This window comes from Ambystoma mexicanum, chromosome 9 (genome assembly GCF_040938575.1).
Source record: "Ambystoma mexicanum isolate Mex_15411 chromosome 9, UKY_AmexF1_1, whole genome shotgun sequence".
NCBI classification, from domain to species: Eukaryota; Metazoa; Chordata; class Amphibia; order Caudata; family Ambystomatidae; genus Ambystoma; species Ambystoma mexicanum.
The window spans coordinates 803,000,213-803,019,061 of record NC_090931.1 but is presented as its reverse complement, the minus strand read 5'-3'; the positions used below and the strand labels follow the sequence as shown (position 1 = coordinate 803,019,061).

The following is an 18,849-nucleotide window of genomic DNA, read 5'->3' as shown; positions in this document are numbered from 1 at the left end:
AAAATACCAATTAATTACACCATGATGCGTTAAAATACAGGGAGGCAAAAATATAATTTCATAATGATGCATAAAATCAACAAGAACACATTAAAATGATTAGCCTGGTACATAATGGCAGGCCTAACCCTCCAGCTATTCCCAGTTTCGCACAGTGCATGGTTTACAAATCGGAAGCGAAAATAAAATGCAATTCCATTAAATTCATAAGTTCATCATGAGAACCATACATGCTCGGCCCTTATTTTTCCTGTTTTCAACTTCTTCTCCATCCAGAAACTCACAACACAGGATGTGTATTCAGACAAGTACTCTGCCATTCAGCACTACACACTGCATTCAAACCAGTTTCGGGCAGGGCTGTCTCAGTCATTGCGTCAATCACCAGATACTAGACACCCAGACACACTCCATTCACCCAGGTCCCACCCCACGGGTGTACCCACAACATACAGCCACTGGGAAGGCTCCAGCCAGTCTGGCCTGGACTTCCCCACAACACCATATATGGAACTTCCACCCAACAGCCAGTCAAGGGGAAGGGACAGAGTCAAGGCTTCCTGGGACTTCGGGAAAAGTAAGGGAATAGGCAATACAAAGCAAGAGGCCACAGGGGCCATCTTGTTTCCTATCAGGAATAAACCGATTGATTACAATGGCAGGGCCTGGGTGTCCCAAAATGGAGGACACTCATAGAACACACAGGTGCCCAAAAACAAGCTAAGAGTGCAGGGTTGTACTCCCACGCATGGGTGCCATAAAGGTATTCCAAGGGTCTGCTCACAAAACCAAAAAGAGGAAGCGCCGCACTGTCAGGAGTCCCACATGAACTTCTGTGCGTAAAACAAGTCAGAACATAGATGATAAGGCAATAAAGGACAAGGATATGGAGGCCCTTTCCCTCCAAAGCATTTCCAGCATCACGGCCTAATAGTTTCTTTAAACACGCTCTCTCAGCCAGCCCCACATTGTTACATTTTGAATAGCCCCATAATTCTGCCCCATAAGTGGCTGCTGGTTTTGCCTGCGCTGAGAACATCTTGATTGCAGGGGAAATGGCACCCTAACCATGCGAATAAAAGAACCTTAAGATACCTCCCCCATATTTTCCCAAGGACAGACTGGATTTTAGGAGCAGAGGGGACCATTCACCAGTATCATTAACTCTAACATCCAAGTAGTCGTAATCATGTGCCAGTTCAAGTAACGTACCGTTTATGGCCAGCCTCCTTGGAGTCGACTTATTGAGTCTAGGACGAAAGACCAAGGTTTTAGTCTTGGCCATATTAATCTCAAGACTTAGTTCTCTACATTTCGTCACAAAAGCCTCCAGCGTGGTTTTAAGGCCCGTCACGGACATGGATAACAATACGGCATCATCCGCAAAGAGAAGGTTTGGGCAGGTCTCCCCTCCCATCTTCGGGGGAATCAAGAAAATTCAATTTTAAATAGCAGACTACCTCATCGATATACATCAAGAAAAAAATGGGGATTTGCTCAATACTACGAGGAATTGTACCAAACCCCGAATATCTCACCTGTAGCCTCCATACTGGACACGGCCACCCTTCCCTCCCTGAATGCTGAACAAAATGCTATTCTAGAGGCAGATATCACAGAGGACGAAGTGTTATCGGCAATGGCGCAGCTCCAACCAGGGAAAAAACCTGGTCCAAACGGCTTCCCTATTGAAACCTGGAAAAAAATAGGGGGTGGTGAAGTAGCCCCGCATCTCCTAAACATGTACCGCCAGGCTAGGGAACTAGGCACTCTACCGGCGGATCTTCGAAAAAAGCCACCATTGTAGTGATACACAAAGCGGACAAACCCCAGACAAATGTAGTTCGTACACGCCAATCTCCCTGATTAACAGCGAGGCGAAGATTCTGGCCAAAGTGTTATCTAAGCGACTACAGCGCGTCATAACATCTCTGAATCACCCAGACCAATTCGGATTTATGCCAGGCAGGTCCACGAGAATGAATACACGCACCCACATCTGGCGATCGATCGTGCTCAGACCCTAAATGTCCCATTAGCACTACTCGCAATAGATTTTCAGAAGGCATTTGATATTGGGAGGCACTCTGGGAGATCATGCGCCGGATGGGGTTTGGCAAACAATACCTTAGCTGGGTCCAACTGCTATATAACTCCCCAATGGCTGAAATTAAGGTGAATGGCTGGTTATCTAGGACCTTGGAGCTGGGAAAGGGAACAAGGCAGGGATGCCCCCTGTCAGCGCTCCTTTTCGCATTAGCGATAGAGCCATTAGCTGCTCTGCTCAGAGAAACACAGACTTGGAGTGGCTTCCCGAGTGGGTGGGACGACAGAGTCTCCTTGTATGCAGACGATCTACTGATACATCTACAAAACCCAGAAGTAGCATGCCCTGTGGTGAGACAGCTGCTAGAACATTATGGAGCCTTCAGAGGCCTGAAGGTGAACTGGACTAAATCAATCATGTTCCCGGTTAATGGTCTGAGGGTAGAGATCCCAGATCCATGCCCTTGTAGGGTTGAAAGAGACCACTTCCGATATCTGGGTATTCAAGTTAAGAGGGATCTCAACGAATACGCACCAGACAACCTATAGTGGAAAGGTTTGCAAGGGATGTACAACAGTGGATGACCCTGCCCCTGACCCTGTTGGGACGTGCCGCTCTGTTAAAGATGCTGGCGCTCCCTCGCTTTCTATACGCCTTACAAAATGCCCCACTGCACATACCAACAAAGACGTTCCAGAAAATAGTACGCTCAGGAAACTCCTATGGGGCGGCGGGCATCCGAGCATAGCACTCCAAACACTGCATAGATCTATATGGGAGGGTGGCATTGGTCTGCCACAACTACAGACTTATTACTGGGCAAGTCAAATTTCAGTGGTCAGCGATGCATTACACGCTGACACAGCACTGCCACACGTAAGAGCATCGCCTGCCATAAAATTCTATCAAAGATTGCCCACGCCATTCCCTCGCAAAATGATGAAACAGAAGCCCCAAGTATGGGCGGAGATGCATGCTTTCATAGGCTGGGAAAAGAAAGTCACACCACTGCAGCCACTAAGGGACAATGCGAACCTCCCCGAGGTGGACAAGCTACCTAAATGGCCTACCTGAGTTACGAGTGGTATAGAAAAGGTGCGAGATGTGAGAGCAGAGGGAAGTATTAGGCCCTTTGAAGAATTAATAACATTTAATCTCCCAGCTACCGAGAGGTATCACTATACACAACTCCGACACGCACTACAACAACATCTAACCGCTTTGTCAAATATGTCAGAATGCACCACCGTAGAAAGAAATATAGTCATGGAACGCATTAATGCTAAAGTCACCAAGGTTATGTACAGTGCTGTCACCTCCTTTGCTACACCAGAACTGCTGAGCTTGAAAACTAAATGGGAAAGGGGGGTGGGAGACATCATGCCAGAAGATTGGATCAAAACCATAATGCATCCACGTGAAACGGCCATCTCAACTAGGCTGCGACGGGTGCAACCGAAGATATTGCATAGGGTTTATTATCCAAGGGTGGCCCTGTACCGTTGGGGGAAGATTGCAGAACCTAATTGTTTGTGATGCCTCAAAGGTTTTTGGTCACACAATCCCCAGGGAACCCAAATTATTGCTGCTGGGAAAGTGACATGACCCGGTATGAAAGACAGTGCTTTTGGACCGCTAGTGCAGTGATTAAGAGGAACATTGCAAAACTATGGGGCTCTGCAGAATCACCACAGATAGAACAATGGGTCACAGATATACAGATGTGTATTGCCATAGAACAGAGTATAAAGGGCATGAGGGTGTCCGGAAAAAGCCCAAAAAATTTGGAAGAGATGGGAGGATTCAGTGTGAGTCTTCTGCCATGACTACTATACAGGGTTATATTTGACCCTGAAAATGTTAAGGTAAAGAATATGGTGATACATGTACTATCAATGACCTATTTTTTTATTTTCATGTTTATTCATTTTATATATATTACAAACAAAAAGAAAAACAAGATAAAGCCATTAACAATCAAGTTCATCACATTCGGTATTCCAAAACCCTCCGTCCTACCTCCAAATGGAAAATTTACAATTTCATCACATATCAGGAAACAAAGATATCAATATTACAATTCTAAAAATCTACCCCATAATTGATCAGACAAATTCAACTTTTTATCTCTGTAAAGGATTATCTTCTCAAATCTGGACACTTGCTTCAAATCATCCATCCATTCTGGGAATGTTGGTCTTTCTACACATTTCCATTTCCTCAAGATGACTTTCTTTGCAGAATTCACTGCTCTGAAAAACCAACACTTGTGTGGGTAAGTAAGTTCTTCCATCATGTCAACCTCACCCAAAATAACTTTATTATAGTCGAAATCTTCATGTAACATTAGGGTGTCATTCATCTTCATTGTGACCTTATTCCAGAAAGACCTTAGTTCATAACAGTCCCAAATCATATGTTCAAAAGATCCAACATCATGTTTACACCTCCAACATGCATCCGAATCAACCAGACCCCTTGCATGAAGTCTTTGTGGCGTCCAAAAAACTCTGTTTAGAATTTTAATTTGACGACTTCGCTCTCCCAGATTTAATGATGTCAGAGCCAGTCTTGCACAAATTTCTCCATCTGCCCTCAGACATCTCTGATCCAATTATTTCCGACCATTTTGATAACAAGTCCTTATTTGGTTCTCGGTGTTGATCCAGATTGTTGTACACTTTAGACGCCATACCACCTTCAGACTTATATTCACATAGCCAGATCTGCCAACCTTTGCCTCCATCTGCGAATTTGTTCTGCAGAGTTTCATTAACTTCCTATACTCTCCCATAGTGCAATGAATGACCTATTTTAATCTAATGTCTCTAGTTTGTTAATAAGGTTTAGACTCCTAGAGGGTCAGTTGTTGTAAGTTGGGAAAAACCAATAAAGTGTGTTATAAAAGAAAAAGAAATATGGGGGCAAGGACACCGTCGGACACCTATGGCTATTGGGATTGGGTCTTTAAGTACCCCCCCCCCCGCATCCCCAGTCCCCAAACAATTATTTGAGTAAAGGAGGCTCAATAGCTGAAGGAGGCCAGTTGGAATCCCCCTGCTAAAAAGAATTGCCCATAAGGCCGCTCTTGAAACACTATCAAACGCAGTTCTGAGGTCGATGTAGACTGCATTTACCCTCATCCCCCTCAGGACTGTATATTTCTGCGCAATCAGATACAGCCGGAAGTCCTGATCCAATGTGCTTAGCCGTGTAGAGAACATTGGGTGCAAGTGGTCAATAATACCATTCCTGTCCACCCACTTTTGTAAGTGTACTAATAAGGCCTTGGTGAACATTTTCCCCACTCCATCCAGGTGGGAGATTGGCCTATAGTTAACTGGAACATACAGCCCTCCCTTGCTATAAAATGGCACAATAATAGCGTTGTGCCAAGAGGGAGGGACCCTATTCTGTTTCAAAGAAACATTAAAGAGGAGGCACAATATTGGAGCCCAAACCCTGACCTTATCTCTAAACAAATCAACAGGCAATAGGTCAAGGCCCGGAGCCTTCCCTCCCTCCTGTGAGAGTATAGAATTACAAACCTCCTCCAATTCCAATTGTATTGGTTCATAACCGGTCACACTCTCGTGGTGTTCGTGCAAGACATCCAAGTCCCGTGTTATTGGGCCCAAGCCATAATGTTCCTGGAAATGATTTATGCAGGCATTGGCAGGTATCTCTGTTACCAATTCCTTTGCTTGTCCATTGATATTCCCACTCAACCTCCAAAATGTGCGGGAATCACCGGAGGCAGAGGCCACCAACATTTTATCCCATTCGGCCCGAACATAGGCCTCCTTTTTTTGTCTTAATCAGGCACTTGTAAGTTAGCCTCTGGGATCTCAGCAGTGGCTTATCCACATCCTTTCCTTTTTCCAAGCACGTCAGTATACCACCCTTTGCCCACCAACATTCCCTATTGTACCACAAGTTTGTTTTTATGGCACTTTTTAAATACTTTTGCTAACTTTTGTTACAAACAGTTGGGCAAGCTGGACAAGATCATCATACACCGCTATGAGGATTCCAAGAACCTCCAGTACCATAAAGATACGGTAAGGCTGGCATAATTTTACTTCCTCCTGGTCAAGAGCCGCCCATTTAATGCACTGCCTGGAAAGACCCTGTACAAAGATCTCCGGACACAGCTTGGAGGTCCCTTCTCTTTCTGACCGACCCTCCATCTTGGCTAATTTTCAGCACCAAAGGCTTGTGGTCACTCCCTTGCATGCTCATAACTTTAAACCCATGTGCTTTACTCCATAGATTCAATGAGAGAAAAATATAATCCATGAAAGAGGAGCAGTTTTTCCCCTCAAACGTTGGTTTCCTGTTCTACGCCTATATCCTCCACCTGTGTTCTAGATTGGTCAGTTTCTCTGGCAAGTCTAATCTACCTATATTCCCAGGGTGGATGTATATGTGTGGGAAACTTCAAAAAGGGGCCTACGGCTCACGCCTAAGCTCCATGATCTTTTGTTGTGCCTTGTAGGTGATTCTAGTCCTTGGCAAAAGTATGTTTTGGGAATAACCTTCCCAGCTGATTTGTGTAAGTGGCATGTTCAATACTGGTGGTTTAGTGGGTACCTTCCTATAAACTGGACCCCGGTGCCATTCTTGAGTGGGGCAACCTTCCCTCAGTGGCGGCCATGCAGGTCTATTTTGAGAGGCATTCCTCCTTCACTGGGCCACTCATGTGGATTCGCTGCCTCACACGGCCTGTCACTGCTGCGCAGGTCTGCTTTTTTCGTCCAGCCTTTCTTTGCCACATAGATCAGCTGCTTCGCCCACCGTCTCCCTCACTCTGTGTCAGTTTGCATCCCTTTCACAGTGTCATGCTCCTTTGGCAGCTCGTTCTGCGTCCTCGGAAGCTGGAGTCGCCAAAATGCACTACAGTCCTCCGATAGCTATAGCTGGCCTGTTCCCTCTGTATGTCCCCCCTAATGAAACAGGGAAACCACCGGCGAATACCTTGAAAGCATGGTTGTTGGCAAGAGCCCACACTGACGCGCACCGCCATGTGGCGGGGAATAGGGCACCCAGGGAGCTAAAGGGTACAGGGCATTAAGATGAGGGAAGCACTAACTGAGTTAGTGGTCAGTGGAGGGGGGAAGAGAGGGGAGGGAAGAGGGCGACTGACAGGCGTCCCCCCTCTCTCCCCACGCACTCACCTTTCCTCATCCTAAAATCTGCAGCATAGGGTGGGGGGTGGACGGAGGAAAATTGCACAAATGGGTGGCAGCGCCTGCCAGGGCGCAACTAAATGCCCAACACTTCCCCGCTTCAAAGGGGGAAGTGGGGGAAAGCAAGGAAGGAAAGTGCCCGGCCCGGGAGGAATGCATGGCCGGGAGACTGATCAAGTGCCAGGGCAGGCAAAGGGCTCCTGAGGCACAGAAGCAGAATTCAGCGCTGTGGACGGAGCACTTACGTTTTCAGCAAACGCTTAAAACCAACCTTTTCTTTCCCAATCCAACCTACCCAAATGAAAGATGGACAATCCACAGCACCAGCCAAATATAACAGGTCCCAGTGGCACAAACCTGGAAATGGAATTGCAAGACTATCGTCACACTGGTGGCTAAGGACAATTTTCCTTTGTCTGGCCCAAGTGCCCAAAAGCACAGAGTAAAGACAAATAGCACACCTGCTATTGGGAATCATAATACGTATGTTATTTGGGATTGTGTGTAATAAAGCCTGCGGCTCCTTTTTATTGCCACAGCAATCTGTCTCAGCGTATAATTATACATATGCATGATAAAACAACTGCTTATGCTTATGGCACAAAGGGGCCCTGATTTTACATCTGGGAGTGCAGAGCTGTGCAACAAATCTCCCCCTACCCTCCTTTAGCAAAGCCAGTTCCCTGGCTTTTCCACACCATGCAGTCAAATTCACCTTAATCAGTGTAAGTGGTGTAGTGCAGAGGCTATGCTTTTCCTTCTGCAAAGGCCATCACCATTCATCTCTAAATGAGATGTACAGATTGTGATGCTGACATAAGTTAGTTTGCATTAATGCATCTTTCCTGTCTGCTGACATGTGAAATCACATCTGGGCGGTTTGAAAATTTTTCCTGATCACTTTAAACATTTACATATTTTCGGAAAGACGACTGACATATGTAAAACACCTTTAAGGATAGTGAAACCTCATTAAATCTGTAAAGAATATCATTGTTACGAAAAGTCTATTAAAAATGTTCAAAAGGCATTCTAAATCCATTGACATACTTACTTATCCATGAAGTCATCTGCAATCTTTTTTGGTATATTATCTGCATGGCGAAGGAGCCATATTATTTCATCACGTGCAAAGGACAAGGCCATAAATACAAAAAGTGCCTGAAAAAGGAAAATCAAATCTATAAATTCGAACAGAAATTCTATTAAACAAATATTTTTAAATCCATACATTATGACGGGTTTCTTCACTTTGATATGCTGCTTTTATTTTTGGTTTATAATATGCTGGGAAAGCCTTTGACTTTTTTAGCCCAACTGGAAAGGTTTTCAGGTAGCCAATACGGAAATCGGGAGATAAACCGTTCTTGATCATCACGTTTTTGGAAGCAGTAATTACAAAGCAGAAACCTCTTTGGAAAGTACAATCAAGAAAGCTGAGAAAGACCTCTCTGAAATCACAAGCAGAAAGCAGAATTTACTAAACCTATTCGGTTTCGTCCAGGCAGCTACTGCTATCCCCTTTAGCAGGAATACTGTACATGTTTGGAGTGCTAAAGATACATTTGCTGCACGTGGAATGGTAGGTAAAGCACACAGGCAAGTTCCTATTGAATGATATTGCACTAATCAGGCGACTGGGTAGGAAGCAAGGGTAACCAGCAAGATGGCTAACAAGCACACAGATTTACAAGACATGCTTAATGTGGTAAATACACAAGTTAATGGCGGTATTTGCATGAAGGTACACAAGACCATCTCAGCATAGATTTCATGACACCAAAAGTAGTTGTCAGTTCGCCCAGCTCTTAGACAACTAATGGATATGCTTTAAGGTTGGACTACCTAGTTCAGAAACAACGTTGTTAGTGGGAGCCTCATTGATGTTGACAGGCACTGCAGTATTTTCCTACTTTTTTTGTGGACTGTAAAAGACATTTTACAAGGAAACAGTTACTCAGTATAAAGGTAATTCTCACTATTGCCTTGATGAATGTCTTTCTTTGCACAGGGTTCTTGTAACTATACTTTATAAAAATTATGCTTTGTAATCAAGTCCCTGAACTATTTCTTGGCTACACTGACCTGCATTCGCCGTGGGAGTGGACACAGACTGCCAGATGAGTCCGGTTTATTTTCTTGTAAACCTCTCCATCTCTTTAGGACAAAGGACACAGTCACTGAGATTGCTGATAAGGTAAGCAAGCCACTGCTACAAAGTTTTTTTGTTTTTTAGCTGCGAATGGTAAATGCAAAAAAAATGAAAAACAGAGATGCAACTTACCTTTCCAGGGCAAGTGCCATGAAGCCATCACCTCTCTACTCTAGAACCCGAAGTCGCTTCTTTGCTGGACTCTCCAGTAGCAAAGAGGAAAATATTGGCAGATTCATTGCAAGCAACCTCACAGGAACGCAATAAAACCAAACCTGCACTAAAACAATTGCTGCAGGGGCAATTTTTGCAGTTGATGCCAATTTTCCTTCGAATTATTTTTCTCCAAGTATGGAAATGGCTGGCTTTCATGTGGATATGATTTTACTTTTGCGCCACTCACTAACGAAGTAAGCCACTTCGTGAGCATGCATTTTTAGTGAGCTATCATTTCTGAAGAGAGTTTGGAAGAAAATGTACCCATCCTCATACAGCACTTTCCCCATATATATAGGCTAAAAAACAAATGTTTTATATGTGATTATAAAGAAAGATCAACAACCAGTTCAAGGCATCAATATCTTCCAAAGTATTCATATGCAAAGAAAGAGAAGTATGCACAAAAAACATTGTATGTTCAGAATAGATTTGTCAACACTGCTCATAGAATGCAGAACGTGTTTTATGCCATTGAAAAAAACACTCAATGTGTATTACAAAAAATAAATATCACTTCTAAACGACACGGCTGGCAAAAAATGCAGACATGATTTGTAAGGTGAAATAACGAGAAGAGAGTGCAGAAAACATGTCAATAAGAGAGTTTGTGCCACTTTAATGGCCTCCCCCTCAAGGGCCAGGAGAACATGCCTCACAAATTGCTTCAGGATTAGAATTGCATCAGAATAACTACACCATAGAGTCCATAGAGTATGATAATCAGAATTCCTGTGGCACTGCTTATCAACTTTACATTGTCCTGTGGACAGAGCAATGACAACACTTACTCAAAAACAGCCTTAAAGCAATGAGGTACACACACCACCCATGTTTACACCCTTTAAAAAGGAAAATGTCTCCATCAAAAATAGGGAGTAAAAATAAGCTCATCAAAACGTGGGAAGTAACTAACACATAGGACCTTAGCCCCCAATTCTTCCTACGACGTTCCACATATAGTTTTGAATCAGTGACCAAAAAAATAATGGCATTAAAAGGAGTTCTATTATTACAGCCCGATCTCAAGAGGAAATTTAAGGGGCAAGAACATCCTTTATTAAGCATAACATATTCCTATTAGCAAAGCTAATTACCTTTTTACTCCCTGAAAAATTATTTGATTCCAAGTAGGGAGACAAATCCTATGAGAGCCCTGTTTGCAGCACTGCCATAAGAAGTGAAATGACTGGGCACATAATACAGCCTGAAGTGGTTTTGCCCACCGTTCCTCACAACAGCGTAAACGAAATTTAACAAGAGCCTCACTGAGGTTTCTTATGAAGAAAGTTGCATAGCTTTGCCTCTCATGTTAACAGCAGAAATACCCAGACAAATATTTGAGTGCCTCCTTCTATAAGTAGGGGCCCCTCTTTGCAATTCACTCTCATCAGTAAAATAAGATGCTTGGGGATGCAGAGGCACTAAACACAGAACGCATAATTATATTGGAAATCCCTCAGCAGCTTAGAATAGAAAGACACAGAAGGTGCAGTTTTCTAGACCCTTGCTGGAAGTAGGTGCAAGTCTGCCAGTCTTTTGCAGAGAAAAGTAGGCAGAGTCAAAGTTGTCACATAATAGCTTAATGTGACCTTGATGTGGATGTTGGTCATAAGGGAGTGGTAGAGTCAGTCGGGGTGGGAATGGAAGGTTGTTTGGTTAATGTGTGCAGGCATGCCTTAGTTAGATCTTCTGATCATGGAGCCATATTTTCCAATTCTTTTTTAGCCTCTTAAGGTTATATTCTGTTTTTAGGGTCTTTAGGTTTTCAAGGCGACTCTTGCCTAGTAGGGTAATGTAAATAGACTAGAAAGAATATCAAGAATGTTTGTATAAATTAGATTTATTAAGAGAGAAAGCAAATGTCAGGTACGTGCTGTGGTAGGAAATGTCTGTGTGCGCTGCTATGACTACTAAAACTCTTCTGAGCGAGCACCCAGAAGGAAGCTGGGCAAGTACATGCACACATCTTACAGGGAACATTGGATGCTTGCTGGGTTGTGAAAGTGAGGAGGGTCATGATAGAAGGCTAGTGATATCGACAGGAAGAAAGGGTTCATGGAGGGCTCCTTTGTGCTTTCATGGCACAAAATGTGTAGCATGACAGACTGCTCCAAATTCATCTTGTCAAATCTACTTGCATCAAAATAGCCCTGAAGGAAAGCATTCAGCTATTAAGTAGCTTACCTAACACCCTAAGCATTCCATATCAATCCTCTTTGATGCTTCAGCAGATAAGTAGCAACATAACATTTCTATGTGGCAAATTATGGATAAGTGGTGAAGTTTAAAATTACTGAAAAATCAATGTCTACATGTGGGTACCAGGTTAGCACACTAAGAAAGGGTTCAGAATCAATAATCGGCATACCTGACAAGAGTTGGGTACACAATACTCGGCCCTTCCTTGTTCACTATGCTATAGCGGTTAGGGCAATCAGCCGTTCTCCTTTTCCCAGAACTCTATTTTAGATTGCTCCAAGGCGATATTGCTACCCATGTATAAATATTTCAGTCTTTTACTATATATTTTATAATTTTCCCCATTTGGAATAATGATAATTTCAGAATGGGTGTTTGGGAGTGGAATATTTGGAAGCAATGCGTTAAAAAAAGGTCCAATGGTTCTATGTAAATCTTTTGATGAGGGTCTCGGTTAAGTTTGTGATATTGGACATTAATGTAGAGAAACACGATGTGTGTAAATATTTACAACTAAGGTAATAAGTTGTTCTAGAAAAATTGACAAAAGCGATACAGAGCTACATGATTATCTTGGGTAAATATCTTCATTCTCTGGGACTCCTAAAGGAGGCCTTTAAAAAATATTTAAAATCCTGCAGACCTGCAGGTTAAGAAGCTTGGTTTACCTACACAACCCAAGTGAAATGCTCTTGACCCATGAATGTGATGGCATAATATGTTTTGCATTGAAATAAACATGAAGACATGTAAAGAAACTTTACCAGTAATGTTAATGTGCCTTTTCAATATTCTCCGACTGCACGGGTGGGTGTGTGTGGCCGACAGCAGTCCAAGAGAGCCACAACTCCCAAGCTGCAGCAAACATCCTCCCTTCCCAACATCAGAGGTGCCAAAGACCCAGCCAGCAAAGGAAAAGACGACGCAGGTGATCCGCGGGATACTGAGGTACCTACGCAAATATGTGGATAATCTCACCCTCGAAGAAAGCAGAAAGTGCATGCCTGACCCCCAACATGGCAAGCTCTGTTATGAATGGGCGGAGACCTCTGGGGTTGCACACTGGATTGTCAGGAGAGGTGAAGTCTGAAAGCCTGGAACCCGGGCCCAGAGGTCTTCCTCTAGATACTAAGATCAACGAAACAGGAGAACAGATTAGTCACTCTGTGCACAGCGATGCATTGAAGTCTCTCCTGTCAAATAGCCCAGTGAGACTCTGTGTGGACACCAGGCTGGTCATAAAATGCATGTAGCCTTGTTACACTATGCTTTACTAGCCCTGACGTGGCTTACGCTGGAGGATTATATAACCGATTGGGCCTCACCCCCTGGTGGTAGTGGAGATGAGGGGGTCCACAGAATCAGTGGTAGTGTGCTGCAGAGCTGCAGGGGGACATGCTTGTCGCACTGCGGAGGCCATCTCAACTGACAGAGGTGGCAAGACCCCTGTGGCAAACAGGAAGCAGCAACATTCTTTGTGGGAGTGCTCCACCCAAGAGCATATGCCGCGGAAGGGCCTAATCTAACAAAAGACGGTTCAATAACTTTAAGCTTAGCAAGGAGAAAACAAACCTGTATGGATACAGTTTGACCTCTACTTGGCCTATTTCCGTAAAAGCAAACAGGAGAGGAGTTCCTGCACAGAGGCAATTCAGAACTTTGTGGGTGGAAGAGTTCCTGCTGAATGCTGCCCACTGGATGGACTATGGAGAAAGCACGAGATGATAGCTAGGATCATGCAACCACTCAATGACTGGGAGAAGATATCGAAGAGAGGGCATCAATGCAGAAACCAATGGTCTTCTCAGGGAGGAGATCCGCAGTTCCTCAGGAAACAGGATGTGCCAAGGTTTTTGTCAAAACTGCGAGAGGACATCGGAAATACATTCTCCAATAAACATGTGCCTCTGCACATAGTATTAATGAATCTATTGCTGGGGGTCATCTTCCACTCTACTCTCTCCTTCTCGTCTCACATCGCAGATCTCTCTAAAAAGTCCCACTACCAACTGTACCTTTTCAAAGGATTTCTACCTTTTCTCACCATCCCCCAGAGGCTCAGCGTCTCCAAAGTCCTGGTCCTCTCTAGGCTGGACTACTGAAACAGCCTCTTTCTCAACCTGTCCTCCGTCCTCTTCAACTCATCCAGAACAGAACCGCAAGCCTTATCCTTGGCCTCAAGCCCAGGGACCGCATCTCTCTGGTGCTGCAATCCCTTCACTGGCTCCCCGTGGCTGCAAGGATTAAGTTCAAGACCCTTTGCATTTTCCACATGGCTTTCTGGGGCCTGGGACCACCATCTGCAACGCTCTCTTCCTAAATACTCAAATTTTCCAACCCACCGCTCGACTTCCTCCAACTCTCTGTGGGTGAGCCGCTTCTCCAAGCACAGACTTGGGGCGAGATCTTTGTCCACTGCAGGTGCCTCCCTCTGGAACTGCTCTCTCGCTCCCTTTCCTCTACTTCAGCTCAGTTTCGCTGACTGGCTGCCTGGTGTACCTTCAGAGCTCACAGGTCCCAAGCTTTCCTCGTCAGTCTCCTGCACTTGCCCCTGGGCCTTGCACTTGCCTCAGCACTACTGTACTTTGGTTACGACCCATGAAAGTGGTGTCTCTGCCTTTAACCCATGTTCTGACAGGACTGGGTGCACTTGGTCCCTATTGGACCCTCCGCACTTCCTTTTCTGATCACCTGCATGATCTGAATGTACCATGCCTAGTAAGATTGTTTGTCTTGTCTTCCCTAGGTCTTCCCCTCCCTTGCATGGTTGCGCTTTGAAACAATTGTGTATAAGCGCATAATAAATAATCAAAGCACAAGCTCCTCTCAACATCAAGAGTAGCGGCAAATCGGTCAGCCATTGAAGAACTGCGGAGGGCTGGGGGAGCATCATCAAACCCCATGGAAGATATGAAGGCAAAAACAAAATGATCCGGTGGCAGGTTGATGAGCTTGAAAATATATACAGAGGAGCGAATCTGTGGTTAAATAGTCTTGTTGAGGGAACCAAGTTACCGGACCCGAGAGCATGAATACAACAATTATTCACCAGTATGAATCTACAGGCTCAGGCTGAAGGGATTGTTCTGAATGGAATCCACTGAGTTAGGCCCCTGGGACCAGGCTCTGTGTTTGACCCTAGGGACATTGTAATGAACTTTGACTCCATCCAAATGAGAGAGCAGATCCTGAAAAGAACCAAGGAAATTAAAAAGATATATTACAGGGGCAAACCCTCAGTGTCTTTCACAATCTATCCCTGTAACCCTGCAGATGTGGATCACATTTTGGAAAATCACAGAAAAATGGAGGAGGCCCAAGGTTAAATATTGCTGTACCTTCTAGTTCAGCCTCATCTTTACATGTGGGAACATACATCAAGAGGGTCACAACCCTGGAGGAGGCTGCCGAGGTCTGCCCTTAGAAGCAAGGCCCAATAGTGCCATCTCCCTCGATGGAGAAAACCAATTTAGGATAATTTTCTCTAACCTTCTGTGTTCCTCAACCGACATAGAAGTTTGTAGTTGAACACTCTCCAGGCTGCCTTCTGGCCTGTTTCAAGGCGGGTCTGCCATGAGCAGATCTCTACAGTTCTTCCTGACGGGCATCTCTCCTGTCTTGGGCACTTGTGTGGACCCTCCTGACTCTTCCTGGAATTTGGGCTTCCTCGTCTTTACTGGATCCCCTGCGCTTTCTATTATAGACCTTTCAGTAGAGTAACCATCCTCATGCTGTCAAGTGTGTCTTTGTGCCAACAAGTTTGGACCTTTTGCTCTCATGGACTTGGCTCATGAGAATCTTACTGGAACCATGACATGTACTGTTTTGGTGCAACGTGTCTTTTGAGAAAGGGGGGATCCCATTTGTTGTTCTCCTCTAATCCTGTGCCTGTGTTCATTTGAATGCCTTGCGAGCAGCTGAGGTGTTCTACTAGTGATCGGAGGTGCCATCCTATTACTCACCTTTCATGCCACTCCAATTCTGGAATGAATTCCAATTCCCGGTGAGCAGCTTTTGAATAAAGTTTGTGAAGATTAGCTACCACGCACCCTTTCCAAACAATCACATCGAGATCAAAATTGAATTGAAACTCTGGGATTTAATTCGAAATATCCAGGAAGAGATGTGAGAAAGAAAAGAAGTAGTCAGCCCTTTTAACTTAATAGCTGGAAAGAGGGGCGTTGCACTAAGGATGGCAGCATAAACATTTTGACACGACCTCTGGAAGTAAGATCGGAGGTGAGACTTCAGGGAAGAAACATTACAGGAGGAAAAAGCATGGTCCTCCTTTACTTATGAAGAAACTGTAGAGTTTAGATGTTAGTGAGAAGAGGGGAGTAAAGAGGGTAATAAATCTTGACTTGAACAGTGCAATCTTTTTTCGACACATCCACCAGCTTAAGGTCACCCACAAGCGAATGCAGAGCACAGAGGGTTTGTTGATGGTTACTGTAGGAGGGAGATTGAAGGGGAGAAAGGAGGCAAAGCGGGTGGAAGAGAGGGACAATGAGGGGTGGTGAGAAGCATTTTTCAGTTACGGTTAGGGTAGAGAAGGAAGATGCCAGAGGTTTTACTGGCATGAAACTTGGCTCTCCAAAGAAAAATCAGGTTTCTATTATAAGCAAGTACCTAAGCATGGGGAATTCAAGGTAGCTACTTTAAATATAAAAGGTCTCAACTCCCTGCACAAAAGAATAAGATATATGAAACCTCTCAGGGAACACAGGGTGCACATAGCGGGCATTCAGGAGACAAGTGCTCACATCAGAAACATACAAGGTCCATACCAAACACTACCCCACAGATTTGTTTGTTACACGGAGGGGAAAAATGGAGTGGGGTGACAAATCTTCTAGGGTCTGACTTTGCTTTCATTTTGAAATTCAAACTGGCTGATAAGAAAAGAATTTGATTCTAATTGACAAGTGGCAGGGGAAGGAAATCACACTAGCAATCACATTAGCAACTGTATAGTGCCCTAATGCGGGCTAAAGTGACTGACTGAGGTAATTTCTCCTCACCCTTCAATCTGTAGCAGAAAGACCTATAATATTGTTGGGGGGTTTAAATATTGTGTTCATCAGCAAGGACAGCCTCAGGGCCGATACGTAGGGCCAAACTCAACTGGCAGGATACGTTAAGATTTGAAAGATATAGAACTTAGAGATGTGTGGAGAATAGACCACTGTGGTAGGTTAGAACCAGGAAACTGAAAAGGCGGCATGTTACTTTAAGTCTTTGTCTTTCTTTAAGGTAAAAAGAACTAATCGTTCCCTACGCCAACGTTTCAAAGCCCTACTCTAAAAAGAAACAAGTAAAAGGACTCCTTAGTCCAGTATCCAATTCTTATCTTGTTTCTCTCTTTACCTCTGAAAATAAAAACACAAAAACAAACAAGATATACTTTGGGCCATTGCCGAATAAAGAGACCGCGGCTGGTTTTTGAACTCTAACATAGGCCACATACATATGGGCACAGTTCCCAACATGCAGTTCGCATTCTTTCAGTCTCTCTCCTTTCCACTCCCCACCATAGGGTTTCTTCCTTTTTTCCACACTCTGCAGCTCCTCTCTCCCCACTTGGTTTTCTCCCCACACAGGAGCTTGTCTCAATCTCTCTCCTTGGTTAATTCCCCACACCGGGGTTGGTCTATTTTCCTCTGTCCACTCTGGGGTTTCTCTATAATTTCCCCACTCTGAGGCTTGTTTCACTTTCGCCCGACCCTGGGGCTTCTCAGGTTTCTCCCTGCTCCGGGGCTGGTCTTTGTCTTACTTTCTCTCCCCACTCTGGGGTTCGCCGGTCTCTTCCCACTCCAGAGTGTATCCATGCTCTCCCCACCTTGGGGTTTATCCTGTTCTCCCCACTCTGGGGTCAGTCTTCCTCTTCCTTGCTTAACCGCCGACCTCCTGGTTCCCTGGAGCCACTGCAGTACTTTCTTTTGTAGTGCAGTGCTCCTCTGGAGGGGTGTTCGGGCAGTCAGACGAGGAGCAGTTTACATGACTCGTCAACTGGTTTCCGTGTGTGGCAGTAGTCTCTCGTCTCCCTCTACAGCAGGGTTCTTACTGTGACTTCCTTTGTGGCCACTCTTGATGTTTCGAAGGTTCTTGTTCCCTTCCAATACTCCAAGCCGGGCCCTACGGGTTACTTGTTCGGTCAGTGCTGCTGTCTTCCTGCAGTGTAGACCTCTAGCTGCGACACCACATCCGGAAAAGTCTCTCTGCTTGGCCACACCTCCAGCAGGATTTCTGGCTCCCTTCAGCTCTGCGGGCTCGCCTCTATGCCGCTCTGATTGGCTCTTTAACTGATGTTCCTCCAGGGGGCTGGACACCATCTGCTTCTCTGCTGTCTCAGAGGACTGAGGATAATAGGGGTCAGAAACCAAACCAGACATTACAGACAGGGTTTTCGGATTATTGTACATATCAGCTACCACATAGCCAATAAAGGACTTAGTGGTTGTGGGGAGGGGGTGGAGCTGACATGGCGACTTGTGCCCCTCACTAGGGTTTTCGTATCAACCTAAAAGGGGGTGGCAGGTCACTTCTAGAAGGATTCTGCTTTCCCTGACCCCTAGGGGGTATTAAGCGTAGCAGGCTCACCTCCCACGTCTAAAAGGGGATGAATCTCCCTTGGAAGGGGACTAACTCCTTGGATTCATCACACTATCCAGGGGAAAGATTTCTCCCAGCCCCCCGCGTTCATGATTCATATTCAAGAATAAATTATATTTTGAAGAGACGGATTGTCCTTCAAAGAAGGAAGCTCAGATATGGAACAAGTTACCTGTAACTGTTGTTCTCCAGCATGGGGTCTGGCATGGATTCACATGCTCATGAATATTCCCCGTCGTCAGGCTGGGAATCCTCGGTAAAGAAAAAATCAGTATCAGTTTCGTTTCTGATCTGTCTTTCGTAGTAGTAACCAATCACTGATCTCTGCGTCATACTGACCACAGCCAATGACTGCCCTCTACCTAAGCCCCGCCTCTGGCAGCCATCTTCAGATTTGGTAGCACGTGAAGTGGCAGTATGACCAAGTGAAG

General features: G+C 44.8%; 1 protein-coding gene across 5 annotated transcripts in view; it reads right to left on the bottom strand.

Moving 5' to 3' along the window:
• Positions 1 to 18,849, bottom strand: part of NCKAP1 (NCK associated protein 1) — a 1,877,983-nt gene that overhangs the window by 1,317,863 nt on the left and 541,271 nt on the right. For all 5 annotated transcript variants that reach the window (XM_069615779.1, XM_069615776.1, XM_069615777.1 and 2 more), the window contains one exon: positions 8,291 to 8,397. In XM_069615779.1, coding sequence (XP_069471880.1) covers positions 8,291 to 8,397 — 107 coding nt within the window. The remainder of the gene's footprint in view (positions 1 to 8,290; positions 8,398 to 18,849) is intronic.